At 42.9% G+C, this 12,413-nt stretch overlaps 1 protein-coding gene across 1 annotated transcript in view; it reads right to left on the bottom strand.

Moving 5' to 3' along the window:
- Nucleotides 1-12,413, bottom strand: part of NRCAM (neuronal cell adhesion molecule) — a 257,338-nt gene that overhangs the window by 16,191 nt on the left and 228,734 nt on the right. Inside the window, exons 25-26 of the mRNA XM_030885203.2 lie at nt 2,614-2,745; nt 1,805-1,883 (exon numbers count right to left, since the gene is read on the bottom strand). Of these exons, the coding sequence (XP_030741063.1) occupies nt 1,805-1,883; nt 2,614-2,745 (211 nt within the window). The remainder of the gene's footprint in view (nt 1-1,804; nt 1,884-2,613; nt 2,746-12,413) is intronic.

Below are 12,413 nucleotides of genomic sequence, written 5' to 3'. Positions count from 1 at the left end.
ATATATGGATTAACATAGAGACCAAACACACACACACATGCATCTTTATAACCAAATGGTTGTGAACAAAGTGATCATGAGTCTGGTAACCCACTACTTGCTATGTACAGCTCTGAGATCCAAAATCATAATAAAGGTTGCTAGTAGAGAGCTTGTAGAGGACCTTAGAATTAGAACTAGAGACAAAACCTTCGGAGACCACCTCCTCTGTGAACTGGTTTATTTTGTAAGTGGAAAAAAAAACTAGATCTAGCCATAGCCACAGCCAATGGAATCACAGATAATGGCCAAATTAATAGTGAAGTTAACAGTCTCCTCATTCCAAGCGAATTCCAGTTCCACCTAGAATTTTCATCGGGTTTGACCGAGGTAGGCAGCACAGAAAGTCACAGTTGCTCCGATCCTGGTTTCCCATGTGAGGTGAGTGGTGCATGGCCAGACGCATTTAAGCATGACAATGTAATGAGGATCCCAGAAGGTCTCCGTGCACCGTGCCGAAACAGAATTTTCCAGGCTATTATTTTAAGAAATTCCATTTCATCCCAATAAAAAAGGGGGTAGTGTGCATAACCTGCATGCAGTTTTAGCTATAAGAACACTACATATGAGAAGTTACGTAATAATTGCCAAAGCATCTGTGACGGAGGAAGATGATATTTTCTGTCATTGAACCAGTGAGGCTCTCTAGTCAGCCAGGGGAAGACCTGCAGGCTGCTCTCTCTCGTGGCTGAGGAAACCTAGTGGTGGAGACGCTGGAGGAGCTGCACGACACTTTCAGACCCCTTCAGCCCTAGAGTCAACATCTAACATCATCGCATTTCACCTAAAAGTCTTCTGGCAAAAAAAGAGACGGCCTTGACATGCACTCAGGGCAAACTTAAAGGGTTAAATTTTATATCACGCAGAGACTTGTAGGAAAAATCACAATACGGGTGTAAAGACATGCTATAAATAGAAGAATCATTTTGGGACACGCTCCAGTCTTTTAAATAAATGAATACATGTCTTGTTTTTGTGTTTAAACATGCCTAAAGCAACCATTCCTCTCTTTTTTGAGACGACTTATACAGAGGCAAGAATACCTTTGTCTGGAGGTTTTAGGCTTTTCTTTTCCTCACTCTTTAGTTTACAGGTCATGTTAAAAGATTTCCTTGTGATGGGGCCACGCCAAGAAGACCAGAGATCTTCAAAACGTTCATGCAGAGAATCCACTACCTGCTCATTCCATTTTTCCCATGAACGTTTTAAAGCTCTCTCATGTATTATCAGTTCTGAGTTAACACATCGCCTGGAGGGCTGTGATATGTCTTACTAAGTAACGGCTTCTAAAAACAACCTGGTGAGCATTAGATGAGTCACGGGCAGGGGTGTGGGCATTTGTTTTAGAAAAACTAGCTTCAGATCCAAGTTTGAAAAGCTTGTTAACACGAGCTAAAAACACTGCTTAGAAAGGACAGATAGGGTTTTGCTCTGCAACACAGGTCGGTCGGGTTTCTACACGTTGTGCTGATCTTACGGCAGCACAGGTGGCACACCAGCTTAGCCGGGCTAATCGATATGGCAAGCACCCCTGGATAATGACTGAAATGGAAATCGATTGTGAACGCTGGAACTGCGAGCAGTGTGGAAACATTTAGAACGGAAGTGTTTCCAAATTACAGTTCTGAATAATACTTGAGGCAAATAGCCCCTGCTGGGTGGCGCATGCTCCTGGCTGAGCCCCGACTCCTGAGTCGGGAGTGTGTGTGCGCAGAGTCCCTTTCCAAGCGGAGACGGGAGGAGCGAGCGAGAAGCAGAGGCTAACCTGTATTCTCCGAACGTTCCATCATCTTCTTTCATGGGCTGTATTTCAGGATCGGCGTGGGCGTCTTCCTTTTCTTTTACTGCAAATTTCAAAAGGACATTATGACCTTTGATATGATTTTCATCTGTCCTTACTCATGTGTTGATTTTAAGAGCCGACTCTTGGAGATATGCAGCAGTGGGGAAAACTGCATATACAGTTGATATTATATAACAGTACATGCATATATCATATACCTACCCACACATTTTGATGCTTTTGATCCTTTGGGGCATTCTAATATTTATAATAAGTCAGTTTGTCTTACTGTGGTGGCTTGGGTGGTGCTGTGATGCTGGAAGTTATACTGCTGGTATTTAAAACACCAGCAAGTCACCCAGGACAGACAGGTCTCAGTGCAGCGCTCAAGCTAAGGCAGATTGGGAAGAAGGAAGAGGCAAACCACTACTGGACAATTAGTAAGGTGACCAGATTTAAAGCGGGACACCATTGACCGACGGGGGGTGGGGGTGGGGGGGTGTTCTTGATTAAAAATTTGGTCTATATGGACCAAATAGACCGTTCCCTAGCTTGTCGTGCATTCTTTCCAAAAATAGGGATTTTTTTTAAAACGCCAAAAATCGGGACTGTCCCTCCAAAAGTGGGACGTCTGGTCATCTTAAAAAGGGACCACAGCTTGTTTGAACTTCAAGTCCAATTTCGTCATTCTGGGAAGATATACTTGCAGCAGTCGGCATGATGGTGCTCATGACTCCTTTTCATCTTAACAGACAGAGCATTCTAAAGCAATGTTAATAGTCATGGCTTACCTGGGTATTTCCCACCTTTGTTTCTTCTGATGAAGCAAACAATCAGCAGAATTAAGATCAGGAGAGCTACAGCACACATGAGACCAATGAACCAGCCCTGAGTTGCAATATCCACCTGTCGGCTTGCCATGGCTGGAAAACAAATTCACAGTGTTGGTGGGAGGGGTCAAGGAGGGATGTGAATTGTTGTCATCCCTTGTAATAACATATTACGTCAGCATAGGAGTTTTTAAATCAAGTTTACACTCAGCTTCATATTGGGATCTACCAGTTATAAATCCAGAGTTCTAGAAATACTTTCAAGATTGCTCATTAAGTTTAAAAAAAATCAGGTTTTTAAAATAGTGAAATCTGAATGCTAACCACACATTTAACAAACCACTGACAATTGTGCTCATACTTATGCATGGCATACATTATGCATGTCGTCTTAATATAAATGAAGCATTATCTATTCATTGTCAGTATAAACACATTCTCAAACCAATTAAAGATTTTGCTGTTGATGGGGTAAATTGCACATTGTTAAGCACAATGATAAGAAGATAACACTGGATTTCAAACAGAACAGAATGTATACATAATGGAGTATTCATCCTTCAAAGGAATCACTTTTGGAGGCTAAAATAACACTGCACTAATGCTGTCATTTTTCAAAATGTTTTAAAAACCCTCTGCTCAAAAAGAAAGCTGTCCATGCACAACCACTAGCCCTATTGTTTTATAAAACACCTCCATTTGCACCCAAAGTGTTACTTAGATTTGGTTTCCATCTGCTTGGCTAGCGTCTCCGTTTATGATGCCCTGGTTCTGAAAGACATTTGGAAAATTCTGAAAAATCAAATCCGCTCGCAAATGATCAGTATTTGCTACTGCTGAGTTAGGAACTGCAGACTGCGGAATCACTCACGAGCCTGGAAACTGGAGAAGTAGAGCCATCAGGGAAAGCAGCCTTCAGAGAGCTGGTCAACACCGACGTCTCTGTGGCGTGGCTTTAAGAGCAAATACTGGACATGAAGGTCTATCAACAAACCCCTTCTCAAAAGATTCATCATTAGGAGCAGCCAGAAGAAAATTTCCTAGGTTTATAAGTATCAAAACCACCCGAATCTTGTCCAGATAACGACCTGAAAGCACTCAGGTTGACAGCATCTGGAACGGCTGAGGAGGAACCTCTGTCACTGGCGAGCCAGGAGGCGGTGCCTGCCTGCAGCACCCCTCTAGTCACAGAGCCGCCGGGCGCTCAGTGCACTGCCCCTGAGAAAGGTGAGGCGGGACGAGGCAGAATGCACCAATTCTGAAGTCCCGGAAGCCCTTACGAAGGCTCAACAATCTTAAGTCATTGCCAGCCTCGCAGAAGGACCACCGGCCTTAACTTAAATTTAAACATGTTGAATGAGGAGTTGGATAAGCTATTGTCTGATGTTACCTCCTTGACCTTTTAAGTATCGATACATCTGCCTACCCCTGTGCCAGCGACTCCACTGGAATCCAAGCAGCCTGCTGTGACAAGCCCACTGCTGCTCCCAGGACTCCCACGGAGGGATTTGCAGGATGCTAACTGCTACTAAGACCAACACACCTTTGAATACCCTAGATGCACCTCCTCACTTTGTCTGACACTGCATCCCCATCTCCTCGTGATTCTCTTGGGGGACGTAACGTATGGTATATGCCTATGGATATAACATATAGGATACGTCTATGCTAATAATCACTAAGATTAGTTAACATTTGTATACAGCTGCATCGATTCAAGCAACTTTTTAAGTCTGTGCCAAGAAAACCTGCAACCAATCATGAATTTTCTGCTCTGATTAGGGTGCACCTGTTTCCTAAAGGCTCAGCTCTAACCCTTTCAGCAGCAGAGCTGCAAACAAAAGGCATGTACACAGGTGCCACCGCGCAGCGATGGGCAAGAACTCCATCCTACTCCATGACCACATGGACTATTTCGGAGGAAGCTGCTCCAAGGGAATACTGCATTGTACAATGACCTTCTCCGGGGCAACAAGTTGCTGGGTAGCACGAGTCTCTTCAGAAACAAACCTCTCAGCACAGACACACAATTGACCAAGTGCCACCTTCCTGCAGACCCAACTCTTTGTAGAGGCTCTAAATCTTGAGAAGTGTGCCATCCTTCCTGCGGCAAATACTTCCCAGCCTGACTCGACCCTGGGTGCACTGGATACTGGCCGCTCCCACTTCCACTGAACTTGGTTGTTTGGCTGAAGACCCTACATCTTGGTCAGTCTGTCCGGAAGGCACGTTCATTCCTTCCAGCCAACATCAAGCCACATTCTTAGTGTGCACGTAAGTTCATTATAGAAGACTGTTTCAAGTTCACCGTTCTATTTAATACAGTGAAAGACTCATGTAATGATGCCTGAAAGATCTGAGCTTCTATTTTGGCTTTGCTGTTTATAGATTACCTTGGTGGTCCTGAAGATAATTAATCCTCCTAAACTTTTGCTTCCTCAAGCATGCCAGCCTTCCTTCATAGGATCAACAGGAGACTCAAGTGAGATCATAGATCATTTTGAAGCTTGAAATTATAGAATTTAAATAAGAGAACTTTTGAAAAAAACAGTATTGGTTACTGTTTAGAATCCATTCAAAAGTCTTTCAAATAGATCTTGATCAGCACAAGGATGGCTGGAATAAGCGATCTGTTTGAAGGGAAAATACTCATTCAGCTGTATACATTTGCACCGTCTGCATCTGTTTGATTTTAGTAAATAAATGGCACAGTGTGCAAGACTCCTTTGAGAACCATGGAGCAAGTAGCATTTCTGGCATCATTCAAATGGGTCACTCAGAGGGAAATGGGGCCAAGTGCAGCACCATGGTTATTCAGACAGGTCCTGCTTAAATGAATGGGTCTGAATTGTCTTAAAGCCTTTTCTGTCTTCTCTTCTGACCGTGATCTACTCAAGGAAAAAGGTTTTCTTTTGGTTTCATAAGTATGTCTAGATCATGAGTTTAAATTGACTGACTTTCCTCTGAATACAGTTAACATGGTTGTGGAAGGCTTATCTGATCCCTGGAAGGAGAAAGGAAAAGTACCCCAGGCTCTGCTGTGCGGTCCAAGAATCGCCGCCTTTTTCTCTATACAAAGTGAGAAAGTGGAGAAAAAGGAAATGCTGGAAATGACATGTGGAAAGGATTGTGAGCCATGTGTGTATGCGTGTTTTTAAAAGCAATGGCATGAGAACTGGAGTTACGTTGTTCAGAATACAGATCAAATAGCATGTCTCCAACGGGCCTTTGTGCATCCATTTTGTGTGTCTGCTTTGCGTGGGTCTGAGTTGTTTGATCGCCAGGCATCACTGCAGCATGAGAATAGTTAGTTCCCCCTTTCATATACAGACCCCAGGAATCAACACGATGGAGAAGAAGACAATGGTAATAACAATGGCAGCTAACAGTTTTGAACTGTGACTACATACTAGGCACATTTGGGCATGGTCTCATTTAATCTTTACAACAATCCTTGGAGGTAGGCACGAAGGCACAAATCCAGAAAGCATGAGCTCTGAGAGGGAAAGCGCTTGCTGGAGAGTTGGGATATAATCTAGGTCTTCTTCATTGCAGAAACCTCTTCTCTCGGAATAGCACGTATTCCTAAAAACATGGCTAGACACCGAATCGCACAGAAGAATAAAATGTCTGGGGACTTTCCATTCCAAGAAGCATAAATATATTTTAAAACCTATTCTTGCAGATTCTTTGAAAGTATATTTTTGTCACTTTATACATGGTCTTTGTGTGCTTTTATCCCTCTATAAAACGGAGCCAAGAATTGGTGTCTTTTGAGCATTTGATTGAAGTGAAAGAGCTCTAACTTTTAGTGGGTTCAATGTCATACCGCTTTCTCTTCGATGGCATCAGCACTTTCATTTTTCATCTAATTAAAACACACCAGGGCACAAGGGCAAACGGCAGTAAGAGCTAGGGGATGAGCACTAGCACCGGCTCTGGGCGCTGCAAAGACAGAGACTACCCGGACGGAATGGCTAGCTGGCAGCTTGTAGCTGTGAAACCAAAGATTTCTGCTTCTCTGGCTAAAGAAGAACAAAAGGAATCACTATCCCACCACAGTCTTAGATTACGATTCAGCAGGCAATGCTGAAAATTAAATATTTACATGCATCAGAAAACTTCATTAAGAGAGTAAAACGGGGACACACAGGCGAGTAATGCAATCCACAATGACAGGCCCGACAAAGGATTCACCTATAAAATGTGTAGAAAACTCCAGCACCTTCACAGCAAGAAGACAGGCGATCCAATTAAAACGTGGGCAGAGACATAAGCAGACAGACACTCAGACGGCCACCAGACCCACGAAGCCCTGTGATCAGCAGCCATCCGAGAGATGCAAATCAAAAAGGCCGTGCGCTATCATCTCACCCCAGCAGTAATCACAACGCTTAAGATCACAGCTGGCCACTCGGAAAGGGATCACCCCAGGGGGTGCTGGGTAAAATGGGAGAAAAAAACGTGGAACAAAATAATAATAATAATCGTAAAAGCTAAGTTTACTGGTCTGAAGGAAACTAATGACGCCCCCAAGACTATGACTCTAGATACCCTTCAGTCTGGGACCAAACTCTCTCCCACTCAACTTTCAGCCCAACATGAAAACGGCCCACAAGGTAATGATGCGTCAGAACCAACTTGATGGTGGTGAGTTCTCTGGAAAGTGAGACACAGACTCCTTTAATAGTCACACAGATACCAGCCGAAGGGAAGCATTTCCGCGGGGATAAGTTCAAAGTCAAGAAGAGAGGAATAAAGAAAGACATGCAAACTCTAATCACAGGAGGAAATGGGAAGAGTATTGTTACATTGTGGGGGTTGTAATCAATGTCATGAGTCAAAATGTACATGAATGTTGAATGGAAAACCAATTTTACGCTGTTAACTTCCACTCAAATCACAAGAAAAAGTGGGGGGGGGGAGGCAGCCACAATGTATTAACATACAAAATAATTTAATTTGTGACTATGGCCTGAATGATTTTAAGAAGCTTTTAGTCTTTACAGGACATTTTAGAAATGATCTTAACTGCTGCATGCAGATAGACACGCAAACAAAAGCCAGGAGCACGATTGTGCATCTCACACATACACAGGAAGAAGCTTTGAAGCCTTTGCTTCTTGAATCCAAGAACTACCTAATGTGGTCATTTCCACGACCTGCTGTCCCACTGGGCTCTGGGCCTCTGAGATGCAGTCCTTTGAGAGCCTTTCGGCTGGTGGTGGAAGGCTTAGCTTTGCATCCTTGCTGTACGACATTTGCTACACCAAAAAGCCCTGGCATTTTCCGTCACCTCACATACATGTGAAAGTTGAACACTGACCAAGGAAGACCAATGAAGAATCGGTGCATTTGATTTGCGGTGCTGGCAAAGAATATTGAAAGTACCACAGAGTGGCAAAAGAACACACCAATCCGTTTTGGGAGAAGTACAGCCAGGACGCTTCTCAGAAGCCAAATGCTAGACTTCATCTCATGTTCTGTAGACAAGTTATCAGGCGAGACCAGTCCCTGGAAAAGGACATCATGCTTAGTCAGGTGAAGGAACAGGGAAAACACGAAGACGCTCGACAAGACAGATCAACACCTCGGCTGCAGCAACGGGCTCAAAGAGAACAATTGTGAGGACGATGCAGGACCGGCGGTTGATTCTGTTGGACACCGACCGCATCACCAGAAGTCAGAATTGACGTGGTAGCACCTACCCACAACCATTCGTATCTTCTCCAGTCGCCGGGTTGTGCAAGGGTTTTTCTCCCTGCTACTAATTGAAACTCACCCAGTGACACCTCAGGAGCAGGTGTGGTGATCTTTGATTGTGATAACATCGGAAGCCTCATGGGATACAGTCCTACTCCGAAACATGTGCAGCAGCCACGAATCAGAATCAATTTCATGGCAACTGGTTACTGGGCGCCAGCAGGGTGACCTGGGCAGAACTCCACCTCTCTACAAGTACTCACTTGTGATATAAGTGGGGGATTAATAGTGCCTACTTCACAGTTTATTGTAAGGATGAATGAGAAAATCCACGAAAAGCATGTGTTTGAAAGTTAATACTGTTACTATGGTAGGATCGCAGCGGTATATGGACAAGATATCTACTTGTGCTCTTAATATTTTTAAATTAAGAGCTATTAATAATAGCAAAAGCACAAAATAAGAAACACAACAGGATAGCAGAAAGATGTTTTTTTTCCTCCTTAAAACATTATGATTTTAGTAAGTGAATACATTTATTAAGTTATCCCTTTCTTTTCTTTATTTTTTAACCCACAATTGTGTATTTTCTAAATGATAAGATACAATTTTTAAAATCATAATGTTTGGGGAATTAGAGACATAAAAATGGGTTAGCTTGTGGATTCTATAGGACACGTGGCATTTCCTCAAGAGCGAATGACGTGACTGGACATAACATGGGTGTAAGAACCACAAAATGAATATGCACCACACAACCCTTGCTGAAGTTTAAATAAGTAGGGATGGTTTTCAATCTTGTGAGCAAATATAAATATTCCTGAATTTTACATGAACATTTCCCTTACATCCAGGAACTTGAATTTTAATCTATTTTGATAACAACCAAATCACTGAACTATATACAAGCAGTCAAATTTGGGATGGGAAACATAATCTAGGAATTGTGCTATTTCTTGTTCCATAGAAATTCAAGAAAAGCTCCATGAAGTGTGGTCTAAGCAAACCACAAGTCTTGCTAGGTTGGACTCCATTAAAAAAAAAAAAAGGCTGAGACTTGATCAGAAAGATTTACTTCAGTTTCAGAAGCATTTACATTTTTCCTTTTAACTCAGAGGGCGAGTCTCTACATGGTAAAGACTTCTGGTACAGACAAATGAAATTAAATATCGTAAATCATATTACCTCTGCTTTGGGGGCAAGCATGTGTTTGATTTGGTAATCCTGCAGTTCATTGGATACAAAGAACCAAAGACCATTAGAAACCAACACCCCCCACCGCAGGGGAACCCACAGAAAGGCATCCTGGCCTACGCCGTAACACAGCTCCACAAGCCCGTCCAGGACTGGAGCACCCGTGGCTCCCACCTCGGAGCGTGAGCCAGACCTGGTGGGGTGCGTGCCTCACCTGGGCCTGTCTCAAACACATCCTCTGAGCTCACAAAACCAGGGGCCCCCTCAGCACCAACTCGAACTTTGTATGCGGTTCCTGGCATGAGACCCTTTAACCCAAAGAAGCTCCGAGAACCATTTACAATTTCTTTCCTCCATTCTTCTTTGCCTATGGAAATTTTGCAAAAAACAACACATTTGAATCTTTTAAAGGACTGGAAGCCATTTAAATGCTTCAAGAGAGACAAAGAAAAATCTTTATAGGCTAAAAACAAACTCTAGAATATTTCGACTTAGTCATTTAGTGTATTATAAATCTAGTCATGTCAAATAAATCTGTTAGAATGAAGAACTACACAAAAATACCCTCCAAGAAAAATAAACGACATCTAGATCATAGTAATTGCTTATGCGCCCATTGTGTTATTTTTTTATCTTACGATAAAGGAAGCTTTTTTAATTGGCACAATACCTGACTAACATGCCTCTAAATTATCGATTCAATTTACAGATTCAACCTTTCCCAAGTAAAGGTTCTTCCTAAAGATTGAGTTCTTTCCCAAAATACTTATTTGCACAATAAAAGGCCTAAACGGAAAGTCGTGCTGCGTTCAATATTGTCACAAACATCTACTGTCCTCCCACCTTACTACTGCAGAGCTCTGCACTAAGGAGGGGATGGGAGCTGGGTTTTCAGGAACTGCTAAAAATGAAAGCTTTGCCATCCTCTGGGAAATGTGACCAGGATGTGAGTAGAGAACTGGATTGAACCAAACTTTCTGCTTACTTACAGCGTAAAGTGTCTGCAATTTCCAGTTAAAGACTGTTGGATAGTTTGGACAGAATGACTGCTTCGCAAATGGTTTGATTTCTGCTACTTTAAGCTCCAAGGAGAACAAAACTCACTTCCTACTGTAGCTGCAGGTACAAGTATTCATCAGGACTGTTTCACGTGTGGGGGCTGAGAATCAGCTGTGAAGTATCATGATAGGAAAGGAACATACATATGACAGCTACTCTCATCTTTGTTTTCAGTAAGAGGAAGAAAGGCTTCGATAGCTGATAGGTCACTCTAGTGCCTTAGATCCAGCTAACTTATTTAATTGGATCAAGTTTTATTTCTTTCTTTCTTTTCAGGAGGGTCTATTGCAATTTCTTAAAATGTGCTTAATCTCTTGAAACGTATTTTCCCCCAATAAAAAGTCGGGACATGAAATGGTTTCTTACTGCCTGCCACACCATATTCAATATAAAAGTTCACAAGCTCTGGTCCCCCATATTCCCAGCTGATATTGGCATGGGTCTCAGCAGCTGCAGCAGTAAGATTTCTGATCCTGGGCTTTAGCGCTCGAACTAAACATACAGTAGAAAAATAAAACAAAGCGACAGACATTCAAATTGTAGCACCACACATTCAGATAGAACTTCAAATACTCGGAAAATTCGCAAGAAAAATTCAGTTGGAATTTACTGCTGCAAGTTAGGCTCGCTTTGCAGGAAGTTTTTTTGTCCCCCCAGGATTAAGCTAGGAGATTAAAATTAGTAATCAGATATCATGATGTAGGCTATTAAATGTTGAGTTATTTTATGGGTCCCAAATAACAAAAACTGTTGTCCAATAGGTAGAGCTCCTGGAGACACCATGGTCTTCGTCGAGTCTACTGATGCTTAGCAGGAAGGGAATTGCCAACAAGGCTGGGGACAGAGTCACAGAATAGTAGAGACTGCAAGGGGTATCCCAACACACTGTGGCTGCCTTTCCGTTCAATTTCCAGCTCAGTGTAGGGACGTCACGATTTTGTGCTGGACTGAGAAAGAAAGCTCCTTAAGACAGTGGCTTTCTACCTATGTTGAGCCACTGATTTTTCTGAGAATCTGCCTCTGGGGAGTTCTTGGACCCCAGGTAAGGGAATCCTCCTTTAGAGAACGCTCAGTGGTTGGGATATGCTGGAAGAGAAGTTGCAAAATACACTGCCAAATCTGTTTGAGCAGAGAGAAGAAAGAAGCAATAAAAAGGATAAGAACTATTTCTCTTGACAACCCCCAAAGAGCAAGGCTTGCTTACCTGTTACGTGTTGGTAGCACATCATGTTCTGAAAAGTAACAGTGTGACCTAAACAACTTCTTAAAACACAAAATCATGAAGACTGTATGACACGATGAGAAAAGACATCTAAAGACATTTACAAATGTTAGTTGAGTGACGGGGGCTACCAGTTCTATCAACCCTACCTCAGCAGCCTAAACTAAAAATAAACGTATTTGTAGATGTGATAGTTAAGGTTTATTGTGCCAACCTGGCCGATAAACACGTGTGGTCAATTGAAGGACGGAAAGATAAATGGCTCGGCGAGCCTCGCCTGTCTGGTCTCTTGCTCTCTGATGGTCAGACCAGGGTGCAGCTGCCTTAGCTAGTTCTCTGTCTCAGCTGGCAAGGCTCACTTCCTGCAAGACATCCCTGAAGAGAAGCCACATGGACCTACCCCATGCAGCCCTGGGTGCTGGAGCAGCTGCGTGGAGAACCCTGCCAACGCTGAGATGCTTACACATTCACTGATTCGGCTTTCCTCCTGCATTCAGCATCATTGTGTGTGCTTTCTGAGTTTGAGGAGGGCTTTGTAGATCGATGTCGGACATATGGGCTAATGCCAGACTTATGGGCTTGG

Source organism: Echinops telfairi, unplaced genomic scaffold, assembly GCF_000313985.2.
Source record: "Echinops telfairi isolate 266 unplaced genomic scaffold, ASM31398v2 ScPeMD7_23;HRSCAF=83, whole genome shotgun sequence".
In the NCBI taxonomy this organism is placed as follows: domain Eukaryota; kingdom Metazoa; phylum Chordata; class Mammalia; order Afrosoricida; family Tenrecidae; genus Echinops; species Echinops telfairi.
This window is presented reverse-complemented; position numbering and strand designations above follow the sequence as displayed.